Source organism: Lingula anatina, unplaced genomic scaffold (assembly GCF_051362555.1).
Source record: "Lingula anatina isolate TDL-2025a unplaced genomic scaffold, LinAna3.0 unanchor82, whole genome shotgun sequence".
NCBI lineage: Eukaryota > Metazoa > Brachiopoda > Lingulata > Lingulida > Lingulidae > Lingula > Lingula anatina.
Window position 1 is genome coordinate 677637 of NW_028257603.1, and position 11391 is coordinate 689027.

The 11391-nt window shown below is 36.9% G+C and overlaps 1 protein-coding gene across 4 annotated transcripts; it reads right to left on the reverse strand.

The window, feature by feature from the left end:
• Positions 1 to 1722: 1722 nt before the first annotated feature.
• On the reverse strand, positions 1723 to 10965 carry LOC106164561 (uncharacterized). Of its 4 annotated transcripts, none has more exons than XM_086998339.1 (13): positions 10183 to 10965; positions 8874 to 8952; positions 7297 to 7337; positions 6713 to 7057; positions 6405 to 6518; positions 5987 to 6100; positions 5056 to 5166; positions 4569 to 4682; positions 4046 to 4159; positions 3745 to 3858; positions 3455 to 3565; positions 3204 to 3317; positions 1723 to 2965 (listed from the first exon to the last, which is right to left on the reverse strand). In XM_086998339.1, the coding sequence occupies exons 3-13, from the start codon at positions 7310 to 7312 to the stop codon at positions 2631 to 2633; spliced, it is 1602 nt and encodes a 533-aa protein (XP_086854465.1). In that variant the 5' UTR covers positions 7313 to 7337; positions 8874 to 8952; positions 10183 to 10965; the 3' UTR covers positions 1723 to 2630. The 4 variants fall into 4 exon arrangements, with proteins under 4 accessions (XP_086854465.1, XP_086854466.1, XP_086854467.1 ...); XM_086998340.1 differs by having other exon boundaries at positions 8031 to 8952; XM_086998341.1 differs by lacking the exon at positions 8874 to 8952.
• Between the last annotated feature and the right edge of the window lie 426 nt (positions 10966 to 11391).

Below are 11391 nucleotides of genomic sequence, written 5' to 3' on the forward strand. Positions count from 1 at the left end.
AATTATGATGTGACGAGTCAGCAAAAGTTTTTATTTTCAAACAACAAACTTTCCTATGATAAGAGGTCTCACCTTGTGAGTTTGTCCAACGGTACCTGACAGAACACAAACATCGATAGAGCGTCCCACCAGGATTGCAGCCCATGCACTAGTGATTAAGTATGCCAATTGTCGCGATTAAATCTTGTTCAGGGATGCAGTTCCGCACCATACCGATTAGAAATAGAATATAAATAGAACTAGAACTTGTTAAATTGATGATAAAAGTTTTGATTGACTCGCGCATATACACGGCAACGAGAAATATAAAATCTGATATATCCCAGGGGGATTTTTCTTGTTTTAAATCACATAGGTAGGTGCATTGATGAATATTTAGACGAAGCAAAATCTTAATTTTGGTATGTGGATGATAATAAACACTTGGAGTACCCTTGAAGATGCTTCCTTCGAGATAACATTGCACTGCAAAACACGCAATTCCAGAATGACATAAAGATACCGTGTACCTAAATTATCCAATTTAAAGGCCACACTTTTTATTTTTATGGATGACATCCTGCGCGCGCACCAATTTTCGTCCGTTCTCCCCAAAAAAAAAAAAAAATCCCCTCCCCCCCCCAAGGAAGTCGGTTGTCGCAAACGTCGTTATTGAATTTGCCGGAAAATGCAATCGGCAATCCTCGGCTAGTTTCGCAAGCTCCAAACTGTCATTGTCGACTGCGGAGACATCCGAGTAGTTCTGAGTGCGGAAAATGAGCTTTCTGCGCATGCGTATTATCACCACGTGGAAATATGGCCGCTTTGCCGTCAAATTCATCTCTAGCATTAATTTCAAAATACACGACAATTAAAGTCATAAAGAGAATGGGGGCCATCGTTTTGGATTGGTTTGCCATTGATATTGGACATGGAGATATCACCTTTTTACAATTATACGAAAGGCTGGCCGCGGCCAGCGATCATCGCCCGGAAAAATTCAGTGACATTCTGTCCAAAGCAGCACATACCAGGTATTTTCTGTAGCGAAAAAAGGGTCGACAAGAGCGTCGTGGTATTTAATTGGTGGACTGAAGGTCGGACAGGCCACCCGATAGTTGGCTGCTACGTGTGAGTCGAAGTAGACAAAATGGCATCGACCGAAATACCTTTTTTAGATTTGGTAGTATGAAGCATAGGCCTATCTTTGCTTCATTTTTTTAACAATTCTGTGGAGTGTTTACAATGCTTTAATTTTCTGAGAGTACAAATAAAGACACACTGTTTATTTGATATTTATTTTATTGATTGCTATACCAACAGAATGCATGAAATAACCTTAAATAGATTTGGTAATATGCAGCATATATATTCATGACTTTTTACCTTTCTACGAAGTAGGCCCTATTCACAATGCTTTAATATTTTGAGAGCATGGATAAAGACATATTGTTAGTTTGATAGGTGTTTCTGTAGTAAATTAGTGTTTCCAGCTGTGTACTGAAACATAACTTTTCTTAAGCAGTTTTTTTTTTGGACTGTTTTTTTTTCGCCCACTCGCACCGATTTTGGGGTCCCCAGAGGATGTCATCCATAAAAATAAAAAAGTGTGGCCTTATTGCTATTTCATGGTCTCACTGGTGTTACGTCAGCCTACCGATACAGGGTCGCTTGTCACCTTGGTTGATGAGTCAAAAACCATACCTCAGTCCGACATAATAAAAACAACATTAGCTTCGGTTTAGCATTTAAAACGAATTTATTGAAATCTAAAAAAAAACACTCAATATAGTAGAATGTATGTAGACGTAGGTAAATTAAATTTTACGAATTTTTCAACCATTTCCCCTGAACCATATAATTGTAGGTAGATTTTAAACAAAGTCTTTAAAGATAGTTGCTGAAAATACATTTTGATAAACAATGTGTTGATTTTCACATTCTACGTATTCTTGAATTTGTATCATAAGGTAATTTCCCAAAAAGATATACATAATAACTTGCTTTCTATTACAGGTTTTCCGATGCAAATGTCAGTTATGTCACGCACTGCTTAAATGCACATACGAGGTATAATCCTAAGCTACGCTAAAAAGATGCATTCTACTCTTACTCTAAACTAAAACGCTATTTCAATAATAATGCAAAATTGATAACATTGACCATAAAATATTTGATGCTATTTTAAACAGTCTTAAAAACTAATAACCATGTATCAAGCTTCGATTGTATACAGGCAATATCAGACTTATTAAAATGGACTTAGAAAAACCCCGGTGAGTCGCCGTTAAAAGGAAGAATTAAACATAAAACAACGGGCTGGTCACGTGGCTGGTCAGAGGAGGTACCGATGTTACTTGGAAGTGATTTACGAACCCATCACACTTGACCAATGCTCCACTCTGACATGACATAATTTATGTAAGGGTAAAGCACTGGTTAGTAAATCTGCGGTGATTTTTTTTTTTTTTTTTTTTTTGCATGAACAAAATATCAACAAATAACAAAATTTAAAAAAAAATTGTGAAAATTGTGGAAAAAACAGAGTGCGGATATGTTACTTTTCTCTCCCCCCGTATAAGGTTCACTAAGCCACTGACTAGGATGGGGGAATTGACGCTTTTCTAAATAGTCCGTTTTAAGATGCATAGTCAAAAACAAAGAACGCCAGCGTCTTCACCGTGACTACAGTCTTCAACAGCCCAACCGTTGTGACGACATGACCCAATATTGGATTCTGAGCCTATGCAACCGACATTGTCCAACCAAATGGTTCCTTTACCTTGCCCAAAATATGCACGTTCTACAGCAAGTGCGTTGGAATATGGAAGATTTAAGGACTTGCAGAAAACTCTGGCATCAGTGTTATCCCAGCTGTCATCACAAACTGTTCCCCAGTCTCCATTATGGTACACTTCTACCCTACCACCGTATTTGCCATTGATATTTATTCCAATAAGACGGTACGGGTGACGGGAAACAAAAGCTGGAATGTTCAAACAAAACATTTTTAAAGAGAGAGTATTTCATTTATGATCCATTTATCTTCGCTTTATCTTTTTTGTGAGCTGTATTCTGTCATATCATGACTAAATAATATTGTCCTATCATTCGGTATTTAATAAAGCAAAATTTTATTCTATTCCATTTGCGTTAGAATAACATCTCCTTCCAGACACAATCTAGTGAGTTATATCAAATTATATTTCATGTTTTTCGTTTACCTGATTCACAATTCTTGCCTGTATATCTGGAAGGACAGCTGCAGGAATACGTGAAAGTTGCATTCCTACAAATGGCGCCATTCTGACATGGTCGGCTGCGACAATGATCTACTTCTGTAACAAATAAGGTGATTTTTGTTATCATGCTCTTGTTACTTTTATTGTCCTTTATCGCGTATGTAATTCGTGAAATGCATGATCTTAATCATTTCATGTTTCATCGTACAAATTATATCTATAATAAGTCTCACCTTTGCAGTTTGTCCCGTAGTACCCTTCAGAACACAAACACCGATAAGAATTCACCATATCAACACACGTCCCACCATTCTGACAAGGACGACTGGAACATTCACTGATTTCTAAAATTGCACAATGTTAAGTCAAATGAAAAAAATGACAGAATTTTATGATGGAAATGAAACAAAATGCACTCACCATCCAAATTACACAGGCTGGTGCATTCAAAATGTCGTTTTTACCAAAATGCCATGCGCCATCTGTATGGGTCTTATAATTAATGAACATGCGAATATCCTACCTAGCTGGCAATATGTGCCAGTAAAACCACGTGGACAACTGCAGTGAAAACCACCATAACTATTTCGACAGGTGGCGCCCCTGGCACATGGATTGTTCAAGCATTCATTTATATCTGTAAATAAACATAATAATTTGCACCTAAGAATTTATTTTGTAGTTCATTTCAATAAAATTGTTTCAGGTAAAGAGTACAAATAACAAATATAGAAACCCAGTGGATGTCAAAGTTTTCTCCAAATAAGTTCAATCTGTGAACTTTGATGTCATAATTAAGCAACACGATTTGGATATGCACTTACCGGTTTCACACCTTGTGCCTTGGAGACCCGAAGTACAAGAACACCGAAACGAACCCACCAGGTTCACACACGAGGCGCCGTTTTTGCATGGTTGGCTTAAGCAATGGTTGGCCACTTTAGACATATATAAACATCATTTGAGTTCGTTACAGAAATGTTATGTCCTACCTGTATATTTCTAGATCATAAATATTCATATTCTGAGTATGCCATGTTTGGAATGTATGAAATTTAACTGCCGTTTACGATGTGGAAGTAAACCAATAGGTTCGTTGATTTTTAAACATCAGAATAAAAAAATAATATATTAAGAATACATTCAACGGTTAAATGACTTTCACTGCATATTTCTTAACTCCTCATCACACAGATATAAAAAGAGGTCAGTCGTTTAGTAAATAAATCAAATGATAATTGATTGTTTCTAGTGAAAAGGTAACATTGTGTGATTTTTAATTTTAGAATATCCATTAACCTATAGTAATTCTAGTGCTTGTGATGAAGCTATTGGTGTAACTCTTACTTGTTTCACAATTACTTCCTGTGTATCCATGGGGACAGCTGCAAGAATAGTTGATAGCATGACTCCTGCACGTGGCGCCATTTTGGCAAGGGCGGCTGCGACATGGATCTTTCTCTGTAATATAAAACATAGCGTAGTACCGGAGCGTAGTACCGGAGAAAGCTTAACGCATTCGTTTTTGCGTGTTTGAGACTATAATTTCTACAAAATATCAGTTTGAGGTAAATAATAGGCAAACAGAAAGGGTTTTATTAAACCGTGCTCTATATTTATAATTATTAAAGAATTAATAAATAACCAATAAGTCCTCTGATATTTACAAGGCTATAAACTTTTCTTTTCTCATTTCGTCTTTTCTCCTTTTCAAAAAGCGTATTTTCTCTGGGCAATGACTGTTCTTAATAGCGTACTAATAATGACACAGAGAGAGAGAGATGTCCAAGTTGATATTTGATATAAAGGAACAAAGAGAACATTAAACCCCTACCTTGGCAGTTAGTCCCGTAATACCCGGCAGAACACAAGCATCGATAAGAATTTACCATGTCAACACACGTCCCACCATTCTGACAAGGCCGACTGGAACATTCACTTATTTCTGTAAAGTTAATATGAGAGATTTATGTAAGCTGGTGAAAGGGGCAATGTAATTTAATCTTTAAAACAAATGGAACGCTTCACGAAAATGTGCGTCATCCTTGCGCCAAAGCCACTTATAAATAACATGGAAAACGTTGTGCTGACTTTGCTACTTTTGCAATTTAATGTGAGAGATTACAAAATTTAAAAAAAATCATTTTATATGTTTCCCTTTCTGTGATAAGGATGGTCCGTAAAACACGACCTATTTTACTGCCATCTCAATTTTGATATACATGTAATTGAGATTTTTCCAACTTTCTTTCACCAAAACTGTTCCATAAGGATAGCCATTCTTGCAAATTCTCTAGAAATTGCAAACCTTAAAGGAAGTCAAATTTCAATTACTGGTAACGTACTTTTTCCACGCTCTTAGCTGCTGAATGACAGCGGCCATACGAATCTTGAAATTGGCATTGACCTTTGCAATCATGTGAGCCGGGTTGTTCCTTACTTTTCTCGATCCGCATGTTGGTCTTCAAGGTGTCTAGAGTTTGTGGATTTTAGCATAGATTCTTTCTTTAAGTTACCTAAAAAGGAAGAAATCTGGGGGATTGAGATCTGGAGAGAAGGGTAGCCAAGCGAAGTGGGATGATGATGACTACCTCAAAGGATTCCAATTCCTGCAGAATTTGCAAGGATAGAATGGTCATCCTTATGGGACAATTTGGGGAAAGAAAGTTGGAAATATCTTTGTCGTATCATACTTGAGATGGAAAGTAAAATAGGTCGTTTTTTATGGAGCACCATGTATCTTAGTATCAGTTGAAGTATAATACCAATTTGACATAATTTGCCAGTAAAACCAGGAGGACAATCGCATTCAAAACTGCCATGATTATTTCTACAGGTGGCGCCCCTGGCACATGGGTTGTTCATGCATTCATTTTTGTCTACAAAAAATATAGTTGTACTTTTAACTTATAATTTTATGTCTTTATACTTTTCAATCCGTTATTATGGCAAATATGTAACAATTACTATACTTTGAATGATCATATTGAGTTACAAAGGTAGAAGAAAAGTTTATACAAATATTATGATTGTGCACAAGAGTTTGATGGTTATAAAATATCGTAATATCACCTTAAAGTGCAATGAAAAATTGATGCAGTTCACATAGATTTGTGATGCAAAAAGTAATGATAGACCTTCCTAGGACATTCAAATTACACAGGCTTATGGTTTGGTACCTACCGTTTTCACACCACGTGCCTTGGTAACCGGAAGAACATGAACATCGAAACGAGGCCACATAGTTCTCGCACGTGGCACCATTTCTGCAAGGTTTGCTTTGGCAATGGTTGGTCACTGGAATAAATAAACATGTATAATGCCACATCCCATTAAGATTCGTCATACCTACATTACGGACTGATATCTGCTTATAAATCATCTTTTTAAAGTTGGGTTTTCACTTTGGGTGGATTGGCATTTTTTCCCCTTTTCACCAAATTTATGCTGAGATACAATATTATATCAATTGACTCCCTTCGTTAAATTACCATTTGACCCATTGTTTGCTGAAACCAAACTCTCAAATTCATGGTTGAGTTTGTCACTATTTTCTTTTTGGGTAAACGCTAGCGACCATACAACAATAGCAACCAATGCAGCGCACATGATTCCCACTAACACCAATGCTATTTGTAACCGTCTATTGACTTTTGTCTTTGGTGGCTGTGTAATGCTTGTATTGGGATCATCGGCATTGTCAGTTGGACCAGAAATCCTTAAACTCTCGTAAACACTTGTTGTCTCCTCTGGAGCGAGATCCATATCCGCCGAAGTTTCATATGTTGCATTTACATACGCGGCACTTTGGTCTTGAAGAGTAAATAACTTGATACCTAAAAGTAGTTATAGCATGATTTCATCATGGAATTGACAACTCCATGCAAAGTGATAATTTCAGATCGCCTGAATATCAGGCTCACAAATAAATAAGTAAAGGTGAGAAACCAATATATATATTTCCAAAGATTATATTTAACACAGGGAAAGCATATTCATTTTAATAGCTTATACTTAAAACATGTTTATTAAACGAACCCTATTCATAAGAACTGATTAACCCATGGATGCATACCTCTTGAATCTGCCATGTTTACTTTCTTCGAATTTCAAAAGCTGTGGAATAATAAAATGTTGTATTGCCACATCTTTCAAAGTTTGACGCATATTGCAAACGAAGAATATGTAAATGTGCATTTTGCAACTACGACACATTTTACGACAGTAATGCATTTTAACGGTTTGAATAACATATTTATCATATAATATAGGTTCAGGCATATTCTCTTTCTTATTTTTCTGAAAATAGGATGAACCACGATTACAACATTGCCGTTATAACTTTGGAGCCGTGAGGGGAGTGTAGTTAAAGGTTTTTTGATTCAACATTTCAAACCAAACACCAATGCTAAACGCTTGTCGCTAAAAGCAAATTACTGCGGATTACAGCTGGATCAGTGTGTAAACAAGGATGAAAGCGCTGTACTATATTGGTTAACGTTTCAGTGACATACAAAAGTTGATTGTAAATGCGCCGTGGTTGCAGGATGCATAATGCTGATGTAAATTGTTTTTTCTTTATTCTTTTTGCGGTCGATGTTACAGTTGCTTTGAATTAAAAGCATGAAATATTACGATAAGCGACCCTTCGCGCTTTCTGTAACTGACATGTTGGTAAATGTGTTATCTACAACCTCTCTACATTAGCAATGAAACTTAACTTAAATGCAAACTTTCTAATCAATTTTGCCCTCCCCCCATAGACCAAATGATATTGAAAAATAGTTGTTTAAATTTAACATTTTTTACCTCTTCTTAAAGTCATTTTCAAGTCGTTATAGTGCAGGATCCCAGATTTTCAGCCCCTATAAATCAGGGTCTGCCAGCCACACCCAACCACTCAATCTGTCTGTCAGTGTCTATTTAATATACTTGTGACCATGCTGAAAGACCCCCGATAGGTTTCTAAGGGTTCCCCTAAAAAGTCCTGTTAGCTGGATTTGAGGGCTTTTGTTTTGAACCCTCTGACCGCACCCATCACTGGCAATACGACAGACTCCCATTTTCATATAAAGGTAAGCATGTAGGTCATTGCCAGGTACAAGAAAATTTGTGATCTTTTCGGGCATACTCAACCCTCTGGGATCTCGGACTATTATTTATCTAATAGATAAATAATAGTCCGAGATCCCAGAGGGTTGAGAATGCCCGAATTTAAAATATTCAACTGGAAAGGTACAATAATAAAACTACAAACAGAGCCTACCCCGCACTTAAAACCATAGAGCTTCACTGTCATCACATATTACCAATTATATCACATTGTTATCATTAAATGCAAATATACATGTGCTTTAAAAATTTTGATAAGTAAAACAAGACTTGTAACCAAAAGATCGTAATGTTTCAGGTTGAAGACTATCTGATTCTGATTTTAACAAAGAAATGACTCTATCGCTAAAGTCACTATGATAACACAACCATAAGCACAACCATTTTATCCACACTCACGAACATTTCATTCCCGTCAACATTTTAACTTTAAAATGCGGAGCACCATAGTTGCAGAATTGTGAGATGAGACTATTTATCTATAGAAGTATAAGCATAAATACTCCATACCTGTAAAAAGAACATAATTATTGTACTTACCAGGCGTCTCAACAGCCTTTTTACTAATGTGACACTACGCACGTTTGTTGACAACAAAACTTAAGCTCTCACGCTGAAACTAATATAAGCAATATTACTTCCTGGTATAATATATGTACTGAATAACTTCATAGCTTTATTTGTGTGCTCATAAAATTCGATTCAGGTGCTGAGGCGTCTCGGGGTACAACTAAAGCCAGCTAATGACGACGTGTGACGGGACTCAATCGTTCACTTCTGTGTGGGATGGTCCGACTTCGCAACTTACACTAAAAATCGTTATTATCTTAATTTTCAGCATTTTCCACTTAGTCACCCATGTGTGATATACAGGGTATCTCACATCATCACCCAGGTGTTCTATATCTCATATCGCGAAAAATTTAAAACATGAATTTATTAGGATAATAGTAACAATTCCCTTTTTTTGCTTCATAAGAGAATTTAAAAAGGAGAAACGAATGTGGATAATAATAGTACATAACGGTATATTTTATAAATGACACCCCATTATACATTAAAATTCACTTAAAACTTAAAATACAATACTATATCATAGTTTAAGAAATTATACCAGATTGCTTAATATTAAAATCAAAACTACTAGAATAATTATACGAAATTCATAGCATTAAACATTAAAACTTGTAAACGCGAATTTAAAACTGTCTTTAAAACTAATGCTCAGCTTTGGGTTAACTTTTTATATCTCATTCCGGCAATAACATGCTAACTGAAATGGAGTTCGAAGAGCCCGAGTGACACGCACTAAAGAAGGAAAGAGCTAAAAAGCGATGGACTGGTCACATGATTGACGAGACCACTAGGCACCAGCTGGAGCTTGGATAGCTTGGAAGGGAAGTTAAAGGAGTCATCTAGAGAGGAGAGAACCCGCCACTGAACCCTACTGGAGAAATAAGATTTATGAAGATATCAATTATGAAATATAACATGATTTATGTTAGGACAAAGCACCGGTGTGTAAAACAGAAAAAAATCCCCTCTTTGCATGACCGAATTTCGACAAAATATATAAGAATCAACGGTCACTCATCTTGTAAAACGACATGACAAAGAACACAGATATTCCCTGGTTCCAGTAAGTTAAATACGGACAAGTTTAGATCATAGACATTCAACCCACTCAATAAATCTACACCTGTGTCGGCAGATTCGTGTTTCACTTCCGGGTACAAAGCGACCTATGCATAACGATGGTATTTTCTGTACCAAGTAGGCCTATTTATACATTTAACTATTTTAATGTTAAAACAATCTCCAACAAACTTAAGCTACTCAATCCACTTACCAGTGAATTCGTGGAAAAAACAACACGTTTGACCTGATAATGTGCCAACTTCTACTAAGTACAAAGCTGTTTCACCTAGCTGTCCTCCCGGGCGATCACATCACGTGGCATGAAAAAATATGGGACAAAACAACACGGATATAAAGGTAAAGGTAAAGGTTGTCCGACTTCACAATGTATGCCTGGTCTTTCTGGATCTATTCGATCAAGTAACCAAGACCTACCCTGTACTTGGATAAGCAACATCAGAGGGTGGTCATTAACATCGGTCAACAACTGGGCAGAAACACCACGTGGCTGAAGGGATTGGGGTTCAATCTTCGTCCACTTTTGAACCAAGCACGGAACCTGATTGATTGATTGATTGATATCTGGATCAAGTGTTCAGTCTTTTAACCCCTGCATTACCCCCTATATTTAGACAGTTTATCGAGGAAACTTTGGGGACCTTTATAATAAATAAACCACCCTTACCCTGCAGGCATATCCCCTTTGGGTAATTTTCCTAATATAAAGACAGTGTCTGTACCAACAATCCCTAAAATATTGATGTTCTCTAGAATAATACTAGAACGAATTCCTCAAGATAAGATTGCACTGCAGCCATTAACTGTGTATATGCAGCTACTTTTCTTTGTTGATGTATTTGCCAATCGGTTGTGACCAACCAAATTATACAACTATAGCAATGTGAATGGAAACGAGTGCAACAGCTGTTTTCAGTTATGACTTATTGATCAGGGCCCGAATTTCTTCAACACTGGACTCAACTACCGGAAAGAAAGTCTGGGACCCGTTATTTCAGAAACCAGGGGTCCTACGGACCCCTGGTTTCTGAAAAAATGGGTCCCGGACCTTGTATCATGGTAATTGGATATAATATACAGGGTCCCCCGGACCCTGCATTTAACCGGACCCTACGTTTCATGACAGCTATCACGAAACACAGAGTCCGCCCGCCATACAGAAGAACTGGGTCTAAAAGCTAGGGTCCTACTGTAGAACAGTATATATTTAGTAAAAGCGCTTTATATTGACAATCTGGGTATAATAGAATTATAATAAAGCAAACCCTTGATGCAAGTAAATATAATATAACAAAACGGCGGTGGTTTGCACAACGACCTGGTGGTGTAGTGGACAGCGACACTGGTGATGAATCTACTATGGTATCCAATGACAGGGAAGTATGTAGTAATTTAACAATAT